Genomic DNA, 17279 nt, shown 5'->3' on the forward strand with positions numbered 1-17279 from the left:
CAAAGTTGCTAAAATTATCAGAATGATAATAGGATGAATGGACATAATTTAGTTGGGATTTCTTTCTCAGAATATGAATTAATTTTTTTTAAATCTTTTTCCCCTTATTTTTAGACCTCCATATCAGTTTTTGATTTAAATTTATTAAAAAAGGTATTATTTTATAATTTTTATTGCATTTCTTTGTGTGTGTAGTAGTAGTAGTTACATATAACTTTTTGTTCGCAATTATTTCAGTTTTGTTTAATATAAATGGAAGCTTAATAATTTGTACTTATGCATAAAGAATTAAAGAATATATGTATGTATATATTTTCGACTTAAAAACTAATGGACTAATTTATTAATATTTATAAAGTAATATGTTTTAAATGTTTATATAAAAAAATTACAAAAAATAAATTTTAAAGCAAGAAAGGCTACAAAAACTTAAAACTACACAATTAAAATGCTAGAAACAAGAGAGTTTATTATTACAAAAATTATAAACTAAAAACTAAAATAAAGTAAATTTTATAATGATAATAAAAGAAAAGAGTGCAAGCAATTAGTTTTAAAGCAAATTGAGCTATAATTTAGAGAAAGTTTTTTTACTCAGTCAGTTGGCCAAAAATATCAACATTTTCATAAATTTTTGTTTCATTTTATTTAAGCTGTTTAATAATTCTAGTTAAATTAAATTATATTTTGTATATATTACTTCGTATAGATGTTTATAAAAATAGTTTTACTATACTAAGTTGTAAATATGCAAAATTGTTGTTGTATATAAAGTCAGATAGAGTAGTGTAAGTGTAGAAAAAGCATTAAATATTCTTGTTTTTATTTCAGCGAAAATAGTTTACGTTTCCTATAAATGCTTTTATGAGCAAATTTCGTACTTAGTTTTAGTTTTCTTTACTTAACTTGCTGCCTTTTTTTATTTTATTGTCCTGGGAATATATGATTAATTTTGTTTTCTATAATATAAGTTTAGTAAAAATACTAGCAAATTAAAATACTTGTTCTTTTCCTTTTGTTTATCAAAAAATAGCTGCTCCATAAATAGTATAAATCTATCAAAAATTATAAATTTATTTTGTTTTGATTACTTGCCTAATGTAATAAATAACTTATTAGAGGCCTTTTTACTTTTTATGCTTTAAATATGATTCGAGTTTTTTCTGTTCACAATTTTGTGTAAAATACTTAAATTAATTCGGTGACAACATCATCACCATCCCTAATTGGTGCCTGGAATGTTGAACCGGTAAATTCAAACATCTGGAATAAATAGTAAATTAGAAATTATGTTAAAAGTAGAGTAAATTATAAAACTTACTGAAGGTACCCGATTATTACGCAGCGTGGCATAATCGGCAAAATCACTTATATGTTGTGGTGGCGGCGGTTCCATGCCACGACCATGATGACTGTTATGAGCATTGTTAGTCGCTACATTTACACCCACGCCATTACCGCCATGATTACCATGTCTGGGTTGTATAGTGGCATAAGTGTTGTCTATAGTTTGATGCACATGCTCGATGGAACCACAATGATCCATATGTCCCTAGAATTTTGAGAAATTGCTTTTGATTGTAATTGAAGTTTAAGTGAGATTTTGCAAAACTTACTGGTACATCTGAGGTGGAAATGTGATCCGGTTCGGAAAATACTTGCATGGTTAGTTCCTGTTCTTCATATAGTTTTAATTTTCTAAAGGAATCAACACGAAAACAATTAAAGTGCAAAAATTGAAGGAAAATCTTGTACTTACTGTTCAATCCATAAAGGATTTTCCGTTGTATTTAAATCTTCGATGATTTGTTTCTTAATTAAGGCTTCTTTACGTCTATTTTCGGTAGGCACAGAGAGATTCCTAAAGTTTAAATAAATAAAGAAATAAATATAAAAATAAACTTAAACTAAAACGAAAAAAAGGAGGCCTTTTTAGGAAAATTATGAAAGTGAAAAAATATACTTTCATTCACTTTCCATTTTCCTGCATAGGCACACCGCATAGGTACAAAACAAACAACCCACCAATGTTTTAGACAACAACAGAGCACAATAAAACTAACTACACCCACAAATAGAACAATAACTAAAGCCACTAGACCAGCTACAGCTAAGTCAAATTCTTCTTGGACAATTGTTATATAAGCAGGGACAACATTTTCAATAGCAAAACCAGCATAATAATCCTAAAGAGAAAATTAGTTACAAAGCAATTAAAACATTTCTGAATAAACAAAAATTACCCTTAAATAATCATAATTAGCATCTATAACTTTGAGTATCTCATCAACGGGTGAAATTTGTTTAGTATTAGGTTCGACAGCATGGAAAAATAGATCAGACCAATCCATACGTATGCGTCCCATCGAGTCAACGTGATAGCGCAGCTCATCCACAATAATACGATGTTGGGTGGCATTACGCAGTTCAGCTATGATTTCATCTTGTTGCTGGGTAACTTCTTCGCGGGGTCGTGAGAGTATGACACGCACTAGTTGGCTATAGTCGTAGATCCAAACCTTTAAATGAAGTAAAGACATGGAATTTAGGTTTTTGTTTTGGAAAATTACAAAATAAAACTCACTATAACTTTGGCTCTAGCTATACGTTGAGGTGCCTCCACCTCCTTGGCTATCACCTCTAATTCAAAACGATCTTGATTGTATTCGGCCATAAAGGCGCCAGTTGAAATTCTTCCCTCACTGGAAATGGCTGGCAAGAGAATATTAAAAAAAATTAAATTATTTAAAAATATTTTTACTTCGAACATAGAATCCCCAAGATTTAGAGAATTTGCAAAATTTTCTTTAAAACCTTATATTCTGAAACTATTGAAATTACTTTAAACTTTATGAAAATTTCAAAATTATTTTCAAAATTTTTAAGTTTGAAATTGAAAACATACATATTGGCCTCAAATAAGAATAAAATTATATTTTTGTAAATCCCCAAGATTTAGAGATAATTTTAACGGATTTAAAAATTTTTGGAACATAAGTTCGAATTTTCGAAATTAATTTCGAATTTTTAAAAAATTTCTTAAAAACCTTATATTCTGAAACTACATTGAAATTACTTTAACATTTTTAAAAATTTCAACATTTTTAAGTTCGAAATTGAAGAAATTAGCTTTAAAGGTTTTTTCGAACATAAGTTCGAATCTTCGAAATTAATATCGAACTAAAAAAAAACATGTAATTACAATTAAAATCTCCTTTTTTCTACTTACCAAATGGACTTGGCACTATGGAACCCGTAGTCTTATTCGCTCCAAACTTATACAAATTCGATGAGGTAATCATGTATTCAATTTGTGAATTCTTGCCTATATCAGCATCTGTAGCATTGACCAAAATAATTTCTGTACCTATTACCGCCTTCGAATTAACTCCAGCATAGTATATGTCATTCATAAAAACAGGTGCATTATCATTTTCATCCAACACCGTTATGATAACTTTGGCCACTGTATTATCACGATCTAAAGTCTTAATCGAAAAGGAAGCCCGTTCTTCATCCGATATATGAAGATCACGTTTAATACTGGCCAGTATGTATAAAGTATACGAATCCGTTGTTTCTCTATCCAGCGATTTATTGGTAAAAATATCTCCTGTAGTTTTGTCCACCACAAACGCACCATCTTCATTACCCAGCAGCATGTAGTAGAAAACATCCTTATTGTGTTTGTTGCGTGCAGTGGCCTGTATTTTACCGATTTTAACATTACGTTCATTATTTTCGACAATTTGTATACGATAAGGATTGTTGGCATCGGGGAATTCTGGGCGATTTTCATTGGCATCTATAATGCTGACTGTGAGGAAGCGTAAAGTTTCGAAAGGTGTGGGATTACCGGCATCACGAGCTACTAGTATTAAATCAAAGCTGCAGGAAAAAGGGAAATGAGAATAATATTTATTAAAACTGTAATAGTTACGTTTACGTTTAAGCTATCTCATACTCACTTTGATTTCTCTTTGCGATGCAGTTCTTTATTTGTTCTTAATTCTCCCGTTTCGAGATCAATTTTAAACTCTTCTGTTTCCTGCAGATTTTGATCATTGACTTGTAAATGATAAAAGATTTGACCATTCTCATCGGTATCGTTATCGGCCGCCTTAACAGTTAAAACTAAATAATCTTTCTTTACAGAATCCTGGATAGAAAGAAAAAAATTAATAAAGACAACATTTTCTTATAATTTGAGAATAATTACTCCAGGTATTTCAATGGTGGCATTCGATAAAGCTGGTATAAGAAACTGTGGCCTGTGTTGATTAACACCTTTAACTGTAATAATAGCTTTAGTAAAGGCTTCCATGGTACCAGAGCCCTGAGTATCTCGGGCTGATATAATCAATTCATAAACTCCTTTCTGGCCATTAAGACTGCGTGCTGGATAAATAATACCCGTTTGTGAATCTAATTTAAAAAGCTGTTGATCATTGCCCGCCGTTATAACATAACGTACATCACCAAATATGCCCTCATCTAAATCGAAAGCCTTGACCTGCAACAAAGCAGCAGGAGGATTTAAAGCAGCATTTTCCGCCACTACGGAGGTATATTCATTTTGTGTAAACTCGGGAGCATTGTCATTAACATCCAAAACATTGAGATAGATCTATAAATAAACCAAAATTTTATTCTCAAACTAAAATTTCTCTTAGTTTCTACAACTCACCGCTGCTGTGGTAGATTTCTGTACCGTTAGAGGAGCCTTATCTTTAGCCACTGCCGTTAGGGTAATTTGTTTTACCTTTTCCCTATCCAATATAGAAGAATCGGCCACCATTATATTACCCGTATAGGAATCAATGGTAAAATATTTATTATTTTCCCCAATCAAAGAATAGGTAATCTCCCCAAAGGCACCCAAATCTTTATCAAAAGCCTCGACTTTCCCCGCCACAGTGCCAACGGGAGAATTTTCGGTGATATTAAAATAATATTCACTTTGTGTAAATTGTGGTTCATTATCGTTGAGATTAATAACATCGACTAAAACATCTGCTGTGGAGGTTAACGACGGAACACCGGTATCACTAACTGTGGCCACAAACTTAACTTCTTTAATTGTTTCATAGTCGAGGCGTTTGGTTAGGGTAACCACTCCTGTGGTTTTGTTAATATCAAAGTAATCGTTGGCTGAGATATCATATTCGCCTATGGTGGAGTCTTCATCGTAGGCCTGTAAGGTGGTGAGTACTGTGCCCACGGGTTGTTCTTCTACCATTTGCAGCTTAATCACGGGATTGTCGATGGTCCAGGGCAAACTGAATTTCTGTAATAAATAACATGTAAAACATTATAGTCTATAGTTTGGACTATAGTCTAGTCTATAGTATGGAATATGGTCTAGCCTAAGCTCTGGAATATGGCCTAGTCTTATACTCTGGACTATATAGTATGTAGTCTACATTATTGACTATATTCTAGACCATAGTCTAATCTATTGTCTGGACTACAGTCTAGTCTATTGTTTGAACTATAGTCTAGTCTATTGTTTGGACTATAGTTTAGTCTATTGTTTAGACTATAGTCTAGTCTATAGCGTATTGTTTTCACTAGTCTACTTTATTGACTATATTCTAGACTATAGACTATTCTATTGGCTGGACTACAGTCTAGTCTATTGTTTGGACTATAGTGTATTGTCTTCACTAGAGTTTAGTTTATAGTCTGGACTGTAATCTATAGTTTGAGCTCTAGATTATTCTAAAATTACTAAAATTAAAGAATTTCAGTTTGCAAAACTCCCTTCACTAAACTTTTTCATAAAACAATAAATCGAAAAACAAAAAATATTCAGTCTCTTACAAAATTTCTAATAATAAACATGGAAATATAAAACAGAAACTTAAATGAAATTGGAATTTGGAAAATTCAAAATTTTATGTATCAACATTTTCCTAATACTCCTAAAAGCTGCCCTATTAAATCCCTATCAATTGCAAGCAGAACTGCAAGAAGTAGACTTTATACTACAAAATAATTGTGATTTATGTCATAGAGTTTTGGTGATATTTATATGCTTATATTTGGAACTAAAATTTATTATGGGTTACATTACTCTAGCAGCCAATATAATAGCCATGTAAGTTGTGAAATAAAAAGGAATTGCAAATATAATAAGAATTTAAAGATTTCCTATTTTAACAGCTGAATTGCCACATCTTCTATTACCCGCCTTAATAGCCCAAACTATAGATCATATAGGTTTAAATTTTATTGAAATAATTTTGGGATTTTGTACCACTAAAATCGTGGCTGTCCACAATATGAGTGTGTTTGTTATACTAGTGCTAAATAATTTGTTTAAGATAGCATTTGCCATAACAGCCTTGTAGGTTTTTTTTAGATTTTTATCTTATTTTTAAAACAACTACAAATATTTCCTTTTTCTTATAGAAATATCTATTCCGATTATTATCAACAACTGAAATGTATTCCCTTACAGCTGGAATTATCAAGATGTATTATATCCCAAGAAAATTTCCTTAAATCTGAAACTTTACAATAGTTTGCCAACTTACCGGTGCCACCTCATTGACATCTATGATTTGGATAATTAATAAACCACTGCCTTGCTGTACTGTGGGTGCTGTACTATCGGTTACCAAAACATTAATGCGTATGACCTGTTATGGTAAACAATATTATAGCATTAATTATTACATATTTGTTGAGAAATACTTACCGCAAATAGATTACGATTGAGTTTTTTATTGACCACTACTTTACCGCTGCGTGTTATGGTAAAATATTCCTTAAATTGTTCACTATTTTCCACCTCTTTGCCATCCTTGTCAATGGCTGAAATACCAACGGCAGCAAAATCTAAAGCATCTCTGGCGGAGACATCGGGATCGATGGCCATTAGAGTATAGAAAACTGTGCCAACGGGAGTGTCTTCACGTACCTGTAATAGTTAAAATTTTGGTTTAAAAACTTTTGAATTTTTACTCGCCATAAAATTCAGCCAAAATTTTTCCCTTAAAAAAATTTCACCCAAATATTTTCCATTAAAAATTTTCACCCAAATGTTTTTCACTAAAAAAAATTGTACTAAATTGTCACTTAAAAGTTTTACTCAAATATTTTCTTTAAAAGTTTTTGTATAAAAATTCTCTTTAATTAGAAAAAAATTGTACCTCCGCATGTTGTGTCGCTGGTGTAAAGTATGGATCCTTGTCATTGCTGTTCACAATACTAACAGTCAAAGTAGCTGTGCCTGATAAGCTTGGCGTACCCAAATCCATGGCAATAACTTCAATCTGATAAGTATTACGGTTGTCATAATCCAATTTACGGGAAACAAACACCTCGCCTGTAGTCTCATCAATGCGAAAATCATCAAAACTACCCTGCTGTATGCGGTATCTAAAATATAAACCGAAATTGTGTAAAACTTAACTTATACTCCTTGAATAATTGCTCACCTTATCTCCGCATTTATGCCCGAATCTAAATCCTCAGCTTCTAGCTTTTCCACACTTCTGCCAATTTCGGAATTTTCCTCCACTACCGCAGAATAAGTGTCAGCTAAGAATTTGGGCTCATGATTATTAACATCTCGTACTGTAATATTAATATGGCAATTGGTAGAAAAGAGACCATCATGGGCCTGCACGGAAAATACTAGATTATCGTTTTTCAAATGGGTAACATCGAGGGTAGCATTGGGTCTTATGGTTATTTGGCCAGTTTGATTGTCTATGGCAAATGTGTCCTGGATAAGTTTGTCACCAACAATGCTAAGAAATAAAAGTTTTAATTTATTCTTTTTAATTAAAAAACAATACGATTACAAACCTATAGGTTATATCAGAAACAGTGTCAGCATCTCGAGCTTTCACTATTAAAGGAGCTTCAAACACTCTTGAACCCTCATCTACCGAGGCTCTATAATAAGGACTCTCACATACAGGAGGTGAATCATTGGCATCTGTTACCGAAATACGTAAAGATACCACTGAATTAGTACCTTTGCCCTCATCATCAGTTGCCTTATAGGACAAGAAATAGGTAGTTTCTGTTTCATAATCCAAACAAGTTTTAGGTGATGCCGATGGTTCTGGCATCAATTCATTATTAACATCTATGGCATCAGTACTCTTTAACAGTCTATATTCATAATCAGCATCATTATGCTCATCATCGCCTTGAGCACTCATCAAATAACTAGTCATATCTTCATATTGACGTTTACGTCTTGTATTATCACTTGTAGTTTCTTTAATCTTACTACAATCGGCCAGAGTAACTACACCAGTTTTTTCATCTACATGAAATAGTTCGGCACCATTACCTGATAAACTGTAGCGTAAACCCGCATCACCAAAATTACCCGAATCCATATCTTTGGCCGTTATAGTAGTAATATATTGTCCCGGCAAAGCTGACTCCGAAACAGAGGCTGAATAGGATTCTTGCTCAAACATGGGCTTATTGTCATTAACATCCAATACTGACACTGTTATGGTAGCCGTAGATGATAACTTGGGATTTGTATCGGTTTCCTCGGCTATAACCAATACAATAAATTTACGTTGATTGGGATTTTCATAATCCAAACTGCCATTGGCTACACGTATGTGTACCTGTGAGAAACCGGTCACCAATTGTGGTTCTACCTCGAAAACCTCAGAAACATCCTCCAGGCGCAAAGAAAATTTTGAATTAATACCCACATCACGATCGGTTACATTCATATCTAAAGCTAAAGGTGTTCCAGTGGCGGTATTTTCGGGCAGAGAAACATTATATTCTTTTCTATTGAAAGTTGGTGGGGAATCGTTAACATCACGTATAGTGATGGTAACAGTAGCAGTGCTACTTTCCATGGGATCATTGCTGGGCACACCATTAACAACTTCACGGGCCTAGTGATATAAAAAACAGTTTTACGTTTTTGTTTTAAGTTAAAACTCTTTTTCGAATACATACTCTTACGGTCAGCTTCATAATACCAGCACCATCTGGTAAAGCTTCACGATCTAATGGTTTGGCGGTTCTTAATTCACCCGTATGTTCATCCAATAGAAAATAGTCCATGGGATCTATATGAAGAAAATCAATTAAGAACGCTTTTTAAATTAAACAAACTTAAGCTTAACTTACTGGTCAATAGATCATAAACAATTTTCCTGGGCTCTCCAGTATCACCATCTCTGGCTTGTATTTTTAAAACTAAAGTGTTAATGGGACTATCCTCGTCTATAACATTCGATTTGTATTCCAAGAATACAGGAGGCTTGTCTTGAACATCTTTAACACGTACCTCGAAATTTGTTCTTGTTTGATGGACCCCATCCTAAATAAAAATTTAATTTATAATAAATGTTCCTTGATATATTCAATAACTTACTGTAGCCTCTATTAGGAAATGATAAATTGTACGTTGATTGTAATTTAAAGGCTGATTTAAAACCACATTGGCTGTTAAAAATGTGGGCTCTCTTTTCAATATATCCAAACGGAATCTGTAAAGTAAATGGTTAAAGAACACATTTGAAAACTATACTTATTATAGCATTTCATTATTGTTTACTTATCACAGGCATCTGGCGATTGTTCTTGTGGTATACATTTCAAATCCAAACTTTCTCCCACAATATCACGATCTTTAACCAATATGGAATTGAAAATAACCGTGCCAATGGGAGTATCCTCATTAACATCAGCTCCATAGGGGGTCTAAAATATAACAAATATAAAACACAAAAAACAATTTTTAAATAAAACCCCCTCAAGTCTTAGCAGTCAGTTTTGTAATCACACACTTACATTTTGAAATTCCGGCGGATTGTCATTCTCATCTGATACTATAATCGTTATAGTCTCTTGAACTATATTATCCAATTCTGATTCACCATCTTCGGATACTTGATCACGTATAGTAATCAAAAACTTTAAACTATCCCTTTCTTCATGATCCAAAGGTTTGATCAGCGTAATATTACCCGATATTGGATCAACTTCAAAATGTTCCGAACCTATAGAACCGAATGTGACATTACTACCCTCAGGATCAGAACCTTCCAATTGATAGACCACCGAACCGACCGGTGTATTTTCCGAAAGTACAATATTATTATTGACTTGACGGAAGATGGGAGGATAATTTGTTTCGCCTGGTAGGAGAAAAGAATAATGATTAAAGTTATACAAGCAGAATTTTATGATGTGAACTTACAAATAATCAAAACACTGTTTGCTAAAAGCAACAGCAAATAGATCAAAGTTCTATTTTTAGGCATTTTTTATGAATCGTCATCTACCGGCAATAGTGGCTATAGTAAAAATAAAGTAATAATTAAAATAAAATATTTGATTTTTTTAGTATGTTAAGGAAAATGAATTCTTTCATAAATACTTTATTTTAATGTAAATTTCGATTTCATATTTTATAAAAACGTTTTTGATAATTTAATGATTTTAATTGAAAACCAGAAATGTAATTTTATCACGTATTTAAAACATAATAAAAAGATAAAAATTATGTTCGAAAAAAATGTACATTCGTTTGTTGTAAATATTTCTTCGTTTTCCATTTTGAACTTAGTTTTTTAAATAATTTTAAAGTTTTCATGAATTTTAAAATATTTTCAATGTAGTTTTATAATATAAACTATTTAAGTTGTGTTTGAAAATTAGAAGTTATGTTTGAAAAAAATTTAAAGCTGTATATAAGCTTAATTGATTTAGTGATGTGAGTCCGTCTGTCCGTATGTCTCTTTTCGGGATACGAATCTTGTAATGTAAATTCTATTAGACATGCTTTCGAAAAGTTTCCAATTTAAAATCAGCCAAATCGGTCCAAAAACAACGTTGATATGAGCAAAATTCCGGAAAACAATTTTTTGTTATAAAGAAAAACTGATGTAAATTCTGATTAAACTTTGATAAGATAATTTGTATATAATTAATAATATTCTTAATAAAATTTTTATTAATTTTGAATTCCACTGAAAATTGATAACAGTATAAACGACATTATTCATTTTATATATTCATAATTTAATAGAAACATGAAAAGGAAAACAAATTCAATAATGCAAATTAAAAAATTCTTAGAATAAGTGCTTTTTTTTTAAGTAAAAGTCATCAGGAGAAAGCTAATTAAAATATTGTTTTCATAATATCAATATAAATGTTGATTGAACTTTACATTAAAAAATTTTTAGATGCCACTATTTCTATGTTTTCTTAAAACTTTATACTCTTTGTTAAACTAATTTAATCTTATTAATCATTTAAGTTAGGTTGAAAAGAGGACGTATATTACATCAGATCAGAAAAATAGACATAGTGAACCCCGGTTCTTGAAAAATCATATAGACGAAATCCTTGTTCGGAAATTAAAATGGAAATGCCACATAGAGGATAGAATCAACAAATCATATCGATGTTGGGCGCACTGTAGGAGAGCCATGGGCTCGTGTTATAGTTCAAATTTAATACACTGGCTTCATAAAAGCGAAATTAGACGAATCTGTAATCTGAAGTGGAATGTGCTTATAACATTTCTCCTATCGAGCGGCTCTTATCTTTAGATGAATTGACTAAATCCGGTTACAGGACATGTAATCAATGTATACTGGACACATAAAACTATCATAAACAAACAACAAATGTGTCCGATCACATACCAGAAACAGAAATTGTCCAGAACTGTAAGACATTGGTCCCAGATAGGAGCATTAAAGCGGCGCAACATTAGAGAAGGGATGACTTTAAACTGGAAGATAAAAAGGGCCTGAGAATACTAACGTCTTTATAATCACAACATTAGCTTCCAGGCGGAAGCCGTTGCTATCAGGGAATGAGTAAAATGTATTGAATATGGCGCCAACAGAGGTTTACATATTTTCCGACAACCATAAGGCAATTAGAACAATATCAGCTCATAAGGTTAGATCTAAGACCGATTAGACTGTAGTACAGCCATAACCGAATACTCTTTTAGAGCTAAACTATGTATTATATACATATATACCAGACCGCTAGGTGATGATCGGCAATGAAAGAACAAATAAACTTGCTATAAAGGAATGGGAGCTTGAGGAAGTTAATCTGACGAATGCAAAACCATTCGACGCAACGAATTAAACACATGTGTGAGAGAATCCCACTAAAATCCTATGTGTTGACCCCAACGAGAAGCCCCATTAGAATGAACAAGTCCGAGTTTAGTATGAGGTTTTCGTATTCTCTATGAACACATTATGGACACAAATATAAAAAATTGGGCGAATGGATTTAGAGGAATGTAGAGCATATGGAGAGTATTTTAAAACGCTGAAACTCATTCTTTGTCATTAGCTTTCGTAAAAATTAGATCAAAATATCTTGGTAGTGATGTTATTTCAGATATTAGATCCCTTATTCTATGACACTAAGTCCAGGAAACAAAGTTTCAAACAACAGGTCTGATAGCGGTCTTAGTTTGTTTTTGCAGGTCTGATGTTATTAACTATATATTTACTTGTTTAATAAAACAACATATGAGATCATTGTGTTAATAACAAGTAGCAAACATTTTAAACAGTTAACTATTGCTTTAAGGATTTTATAATAAAAGAAAAAGAACACATTTTTAACATTATGTGGGAAATTCTTAAAGTTACATCAACTTCCTAAAAATATTAAGTAAAATATTTTGGCCTTTAGCATGTAACCCGGAAAATGTGTGTTTTTTTATGGAAACAAGTTACATTGACATATAAGCCCAGCTCCATTAACTCCAAACAGTAACCACAAACAAACAAAAAACCTAACTACACAAAACATTTCTGAAGAAAGAAATAAAATAAAAAATCTGGTTACTGTTAGGTACACTTAGACAAAAAAAAAAAAAAAAAACTAAAATAATGTAGATCTGGCTGGGTTTGTCTTAAAAACAGTTGTAGCTGTTTTAAAAATTGTTTATGTGTGTATTTGTGGTGGGCTTGTATGTCTTTAAGTATCCAATAGTAGTAGTAGATAAAAGCTAGTGCTGATGATGTTGATGATGACGATGTTGTACAACTGGTATATTGGACTTGTTGCATCTTGTTGTGGTTTTATATTTTTTCTTCTAAAATTTAATTCAAATTTACTTTAACTAAAGTTATGTAAAAATAAAATATTTTCTTTTGTTTAAAATTGATTGTTTAACCAACCAACCAAATATATAATTGTAGACATTATTAACAAATGCCATCATAATACAATAAATAAACATTGGGTCAAAAACAATTATTTTTAGGTCAATATCAATAAGAAGAAAAAACATTCAATAGTATTTCTTTTCTCTTGAATTTTTGTAGTTTAAGTGAAGCTTGGTATTTAAACTTTTTGTATACACTTGCAGCTGTTTTTTTTTTTCTATATTTTAAATAACATTTAATAACTGATTTTGTATATTTAACTTTTTATTTTATATATATTTTTTTCTTTATTTGTGCTGCTGAAGATATACAAACACAAAAAATTTCACACATAGATTGCTTTTTTTTTCATTATATTTGAATTCATTAGTATAATTCTTTAAGACTTTTTCTTCTTTTCAGACAAACTTTTTTAAGATTGTTTTTACTTTTTATCTGTTGACTGCTTACGTTTGTAGTGAGTTTGTGTGTGTGTTCACGAGCTTGATTGTTTGTGTATATCGAGTGGTTGAAATGAATTTTAAACCCGTTTTCGAAAATCAAACTTTTAAGCGCGTTTCCACAATTTATACTTGTTGTCGGTTCAAGAGCGTAAAATAAACTAAACTCTGAGCATCAGACAATGTGGCTCAAGCAATGACTGAATGAATGGTGGTAGATTTTTTTTACTGCTTGATGTTATAACTATAATAAGAATTTAGAATTAAACATTAAATGTTGATAGGGGGTTAAATTGCTGAATTTAAAGAATATAATTTAAGTTTTTAATAACAATTTTTAAAGAATCTTTAGTATTCAGAAGAAAGTCTAATAATTTCGAAATTTATATAAGAACTTCAATAATTTTAAATTCAGAACAGAATGTTAGATAATTTCTAATATAATAGAAGCATTTCAATAATTCTGAAATTCACTAGAAATCGATTATTTTAAATTCCATAATTTCGATTGGTTATTTTCCGAAATGTTATTTTTCGATTGGTTATTTTCCGAAATGTTATTTTTTTTAAAAAAAACTTGTCTTAATATCGAATTTTTAGAAAATTTTCATTATTTCCAAATTTATTAAAACATTTTTCAAATTTTGAATTTCAATTATTAAAAAATTGAGAAAAAATAGATTTCTAAAATTTTCAATATTTTCGAATTTCAATTCTATAATTTCGAATTTTATAAAAAAATTTTTGACAATTTCTAAATTTCTTTAAAATATGACAATTTCAAATTTCATAGAATTTTCTATAATTTCGAATTTTATATAAAATTTTTCAAATTTCAAACAAATTTTCTATATTTTTCGAATTAAAAAAAATTTTTTAACAAAAATTCGTAACTTATTAAATTTGTTTTAATAATTCTACTTTTCGAAAATATCAATTCTTACTATTAAATAAAATTCAGTTCCCATCTTAAGGGTTAATACTAAGCTTAAATTAATCTGAGAAATTAAACCTAAAAGAGAACATAACGAAAAAATAGTAATCTTAAATCATTTGCCTCAATATTCTTAAACAAAGCGGTACATTTTCAAAAATAAGAAGCAAAAAACAAATTAAAAGAAATTTCTTTAAACTAAAATTAACATATTTTTCTAAAATTGACATACTATCTAGTAATCGTCGTTTTTTTGTAGTTTGTTTAAATAAAATTTGCATTAAACTCTTTTGCCTAGTATATATGCGATCGTAGACAAAATATACTTTTTTCTTTTTTTTCTGATTTAAACACGTCTCAACGTATAAACAATTCAATGCCATTATGGACTATGTCAGAAATTATAAGTAAAAAAAAATCCACAACAACAATAAATAATTAAACAATAAGCAAAACAACAAAATTATTAAATTAAATTCAAACATGAATGTACAACAATATTATGGAAATCTCTAAATATTTTGTAGGTATTTTCAAATGTAAAGCTTTGTATACTAAAATTTAATTTTTGTTTTTATTAATATGGGTGCATATTGAATAGATGGATATTGTGTGTATGAGAAACAGTGGTTGTGTATAAAAAATTAATTATTTGTATGATATTACAATAGCAATTATTCAGATTTTTTAGAATAAGTTGAATTTAAAAAAATTGTTTTTAATTCTATTTAACTAAAAGTAAAATTTTCTTAAGTTTCCGTTAGAATTGAAAAACTTTTGAAATTGTAAACATATGTTATTCTAATTAACACTAAAAATTATTAAGTTTGATTGTAAATTTGAATTGTATAGTTGCTTTAGAAGTTTTGTCAACTTTTTCTAACTTCACTTTAATGCAGATACATTTTCTACATTTATTTGTTTAGATTGTTAAGTGACTATTTGAAATGTTTAAAAATTTAGAGCAACATTGTCAATTTCATTTCGTTACAAATGTTATTGATCAAAAAGTAATGTGATTTGGTCCTGAAATTTCTTATTTTCCTTTTAATAATACAGATGAATCACTTTCTTAAGAAGATATTACGAAAGCCGTCTGAAAAGTTGCTTTAGTACCTATATCAAAATTCAATTGTGTATTTAGTGCATATTTTAAAACTCATACCTATGTATATGTACTTTTCATAACGAAACCATTAATAACTCAAACAAATTCTTTAAGGATTACTCTTTATTAATTATTCCAGAAATATAAATTCATAACATAATTAGGAACTTTAATCTTATCTTTATTTGCAATAAGTTGCAATTGAGTCATTCAATAGACTTGTTAATAGAATAGCCAAAAGACTAAATCATAGACTTGCCTCTAAAAAACATATACATAAGGCTATAGACTAGACATTAGATTAGTCTATAGACTATACATTAGACTAGTATATAGGCTATACATTAGACTAGTCTAAAGACTATACAATAGTCTAGTATATTGACCATACAATAGTCTAATATATAGACTACATTGTAGACTAGTCTATAAAAAATAGCCCAAAAACTAATGAATTGACTAGTCTATAGACTAGTAAAGATACTAGACTATGAAAAAGTCATTACACTAGACCATAGTTTAGTAAAAACGCTTAAAATGTATATTGATATTAAACTTTGAAGTTCTTTGAACTTTTGTTTAGGAAATAACTTTAAAATTTTACCAAATACGTCCCATTGTATATTCTTGCACACTCATTAATTTTATTTTAAAATCTTTTTCGAACACCCTCGTTGTATGATTTCACATCAAAATTTTTTCACAATTTTGTTTGCAATTGTGTTAATTAAATAAAAAAGGTAGCAGAGGTCAGTTAAAAACTAACAGCCTCCTACACACCGTAAAAACATCAATACAATTTTTCTCCAGAATTTTCATACATTATACAAAGATCTATGCTACTCGTCATCAACATCATCTTTTATCTGCACTGCACACGCATACACCAATTCCACAAAAAAACTTTTCCTTAAATATTCTTTTGCTCAGTAGCAACCAGTTTCTTTTAATATTAATTTTTTTACGTTTCGATTTCTCTTATTGTTTATATTAATTATTAAGTTCCCCCAATTCGTACAGCAGATTAAAGCTAGTGATACATGTAAAAATATCTTACAAACATACGTGCATGTGTACTCAATATTGTGGGAATAAATTATAAGATTTTTTTGTATAGACAGACAGGTTGGGCAGATGAAGAAATATGCTTCAGTTTGTCTACAGGTCTAGTACTTCCTCAGTTTTACTTTTATTAACTTACTTTAAAGTGCATAGTCTTGTATTTGTTTATATATTTTGGCAAATATATTTGTTATTTATTTATTAATCTTTAAATTATTTTAAGAATTTCTATTTTACAACACACCCCGACGATTCTATTTTCCGAAACACTTTTTTTCTTGAATCTTTACAAGTACACAATCGAATAAAAACAACAACAATAAAGCAAGCACAATTCTTGCACAAAAGTAAACAAAGATGACATCCACATTACAACATGCTGCCAGATAGGTGGTAGCTGTTGTAAATGAAAATAAGGTTGCCGGAGCGTTTATAATAAAGTGGAACTTTTTACAGCAATAATTTAAGGGATTTTGTTTTCATAAATATAGATGTATTTAAATATATTATTACAGTTTCTATTAAATGGCTGAAGAAATATACTAATTTAATGCTATACCACCAAGAAAAAAACACTA

At 30.1% G+C, this 17279-nt stretch overlaps 2 protein-coding genes across 4 annotated transcripts; one reads left to right on the top strand and one right to left on the bottom strand.

Moving 5' to 3' along the window:
* Nucleotides 1-159: 159 nt before the first annotated feature.
* On the bottom strand, nucleotides 160-17014 carry LOC119607231 (cadherin-87A). 3 transcript variants are annotated; one of them, XM_037961073.1, is made up of 23 exons: nucleotides 16841-17014; nucleotides 10202-10298; nucleotides 9793-10139; nucleotides 9557-9702; nucleotides 9374-9488; nucleotides 9127-9319; nucleotides 8953-9065; nucleotides 7819-8888; nucleotides 7446-7760; nucleotides 7158-7386; nucleotides 6704-6925; nucleotides 6540-6644; nucleotides 4688-5287; nucleotides 4220-4627; nucleotides 3969-4159; nucleotides 3230-3888; nucleotides 2585-2712; nucleotides 2244-2519; nucleotides 2026-2186; nucleotides 1760-1861; nucleotides 1617-1698; nucleotides 1322-1552; nucleotides 160-1263 (listed from the first exon to the last, which is right to left on the bottom strand). In XM_037961073.1, exons 2-23 carry the CDS (start codon nucleotides 10263-10265, stop codon nucleotides 1189-1191), a joined length of 5832 nt encoding a protein of 1943 aa, XP_037817001.1. In that variant the 5' UTR covers nucleotides 10266-10298; nucleotides 16841-17014; the 3' UTR covers nucleotides 160-1188. The 3 variants fall into 3 exon arrangements, with proteins under 3 accessions (XP_037817001.1, XP_037817000.1, XP_037817002.1); XM_037961072.1 differs by lacking the exon at nucleotides 16841-17014 and adding an exon at nucleotides 13608-13762; XM_037961074.1 differs by lacking the exons at nucleotides 160-1263; nucleotides 1322-1552; nucleotides 1617-1698; nucleotides 2026-2186; nucleotides 16841-17014 and adding an exon at nucleotides 13608-13762.
* LOC119607232 lies at nucleotides 5801-6838 on the top strand. The gene is made up of 3 exons (XM_037961075.1): nucleotides 5801-6100; nucleotides 6149-6349; nucleotides 6415-6838. Exons 1-3 carry the CDS (start codon nucleotides 5868-5870, stop codon nucleotides 6524-6526), a joined length of 546 nt encoding a protein of 181 aa, XP_037817003.1. The 5' UTR covers nucleotides 5801-5867; the 3' UTR covers nucleotides 6527-6838.
* Nucleotides 17015-17279: the final 265 nt, after the last annotated feature.

The sequence above is a fragment of the Lucilia sericata genome, unplaced genomic scaffold (genome assembly GCF_015586225.1).
Source record: "Lucilia sericata isolate MDLA Ls3-8-SP2 unplaced genomic scaffold, ASM1558622v1 Contig000679F_arrow, whole genome shotgun sequence".
Classification (NCBI taxonomy): domain Eukaryota; kingdom Metazoa; phylum Arthropoda; class Insecta; order Diptera; family Calliphoridae; genus Lucilia; species Lucilia sericata.

Coding starts and splice junctions, on each gene's coding strand:
- LOC119607232 (XM_037961075.1), top strand. CDS start 5,868: ATGAAATTGGAATTTGGAAAATTCAAAATTTTATGTATCAACATTTTC. Junction 6,101..6,148: donor GCAGCCAATATAATAGCCAT/GTAAGTTGTGAA, acceptor AAGAATTTAAAG/ATTTCCTATTTTAACAGCTG. Junction 6,350..6,414: donor GCATTTGCCATAACAGCCTT/GTAGGTTTTTTT, acceptor TTTTTCTTATAG/AAATATCTATTCCGATTATT.
- LOC119607231 (XM_037961073.1), bottom strand. CDS start 10,265: ATGCCTAAAAATAGAACTTTGATCTATTTGCTGTTGCTTTTAGCAAAC. Junction 5,288..6,539: donor ATGTCAATGAGGTGGCACCG/GTAAGTTGGCAA, acceptor TATTTATTACAG/AAATTCAGTTTGCCCTGGAC. Junction 2,187..2,243: donor CTAATTATGATTATTTAAGG/GTAATTTTTGTT, acceptor TTTTCTCTTTAG/GATTATTATGCTGGTTTTGC.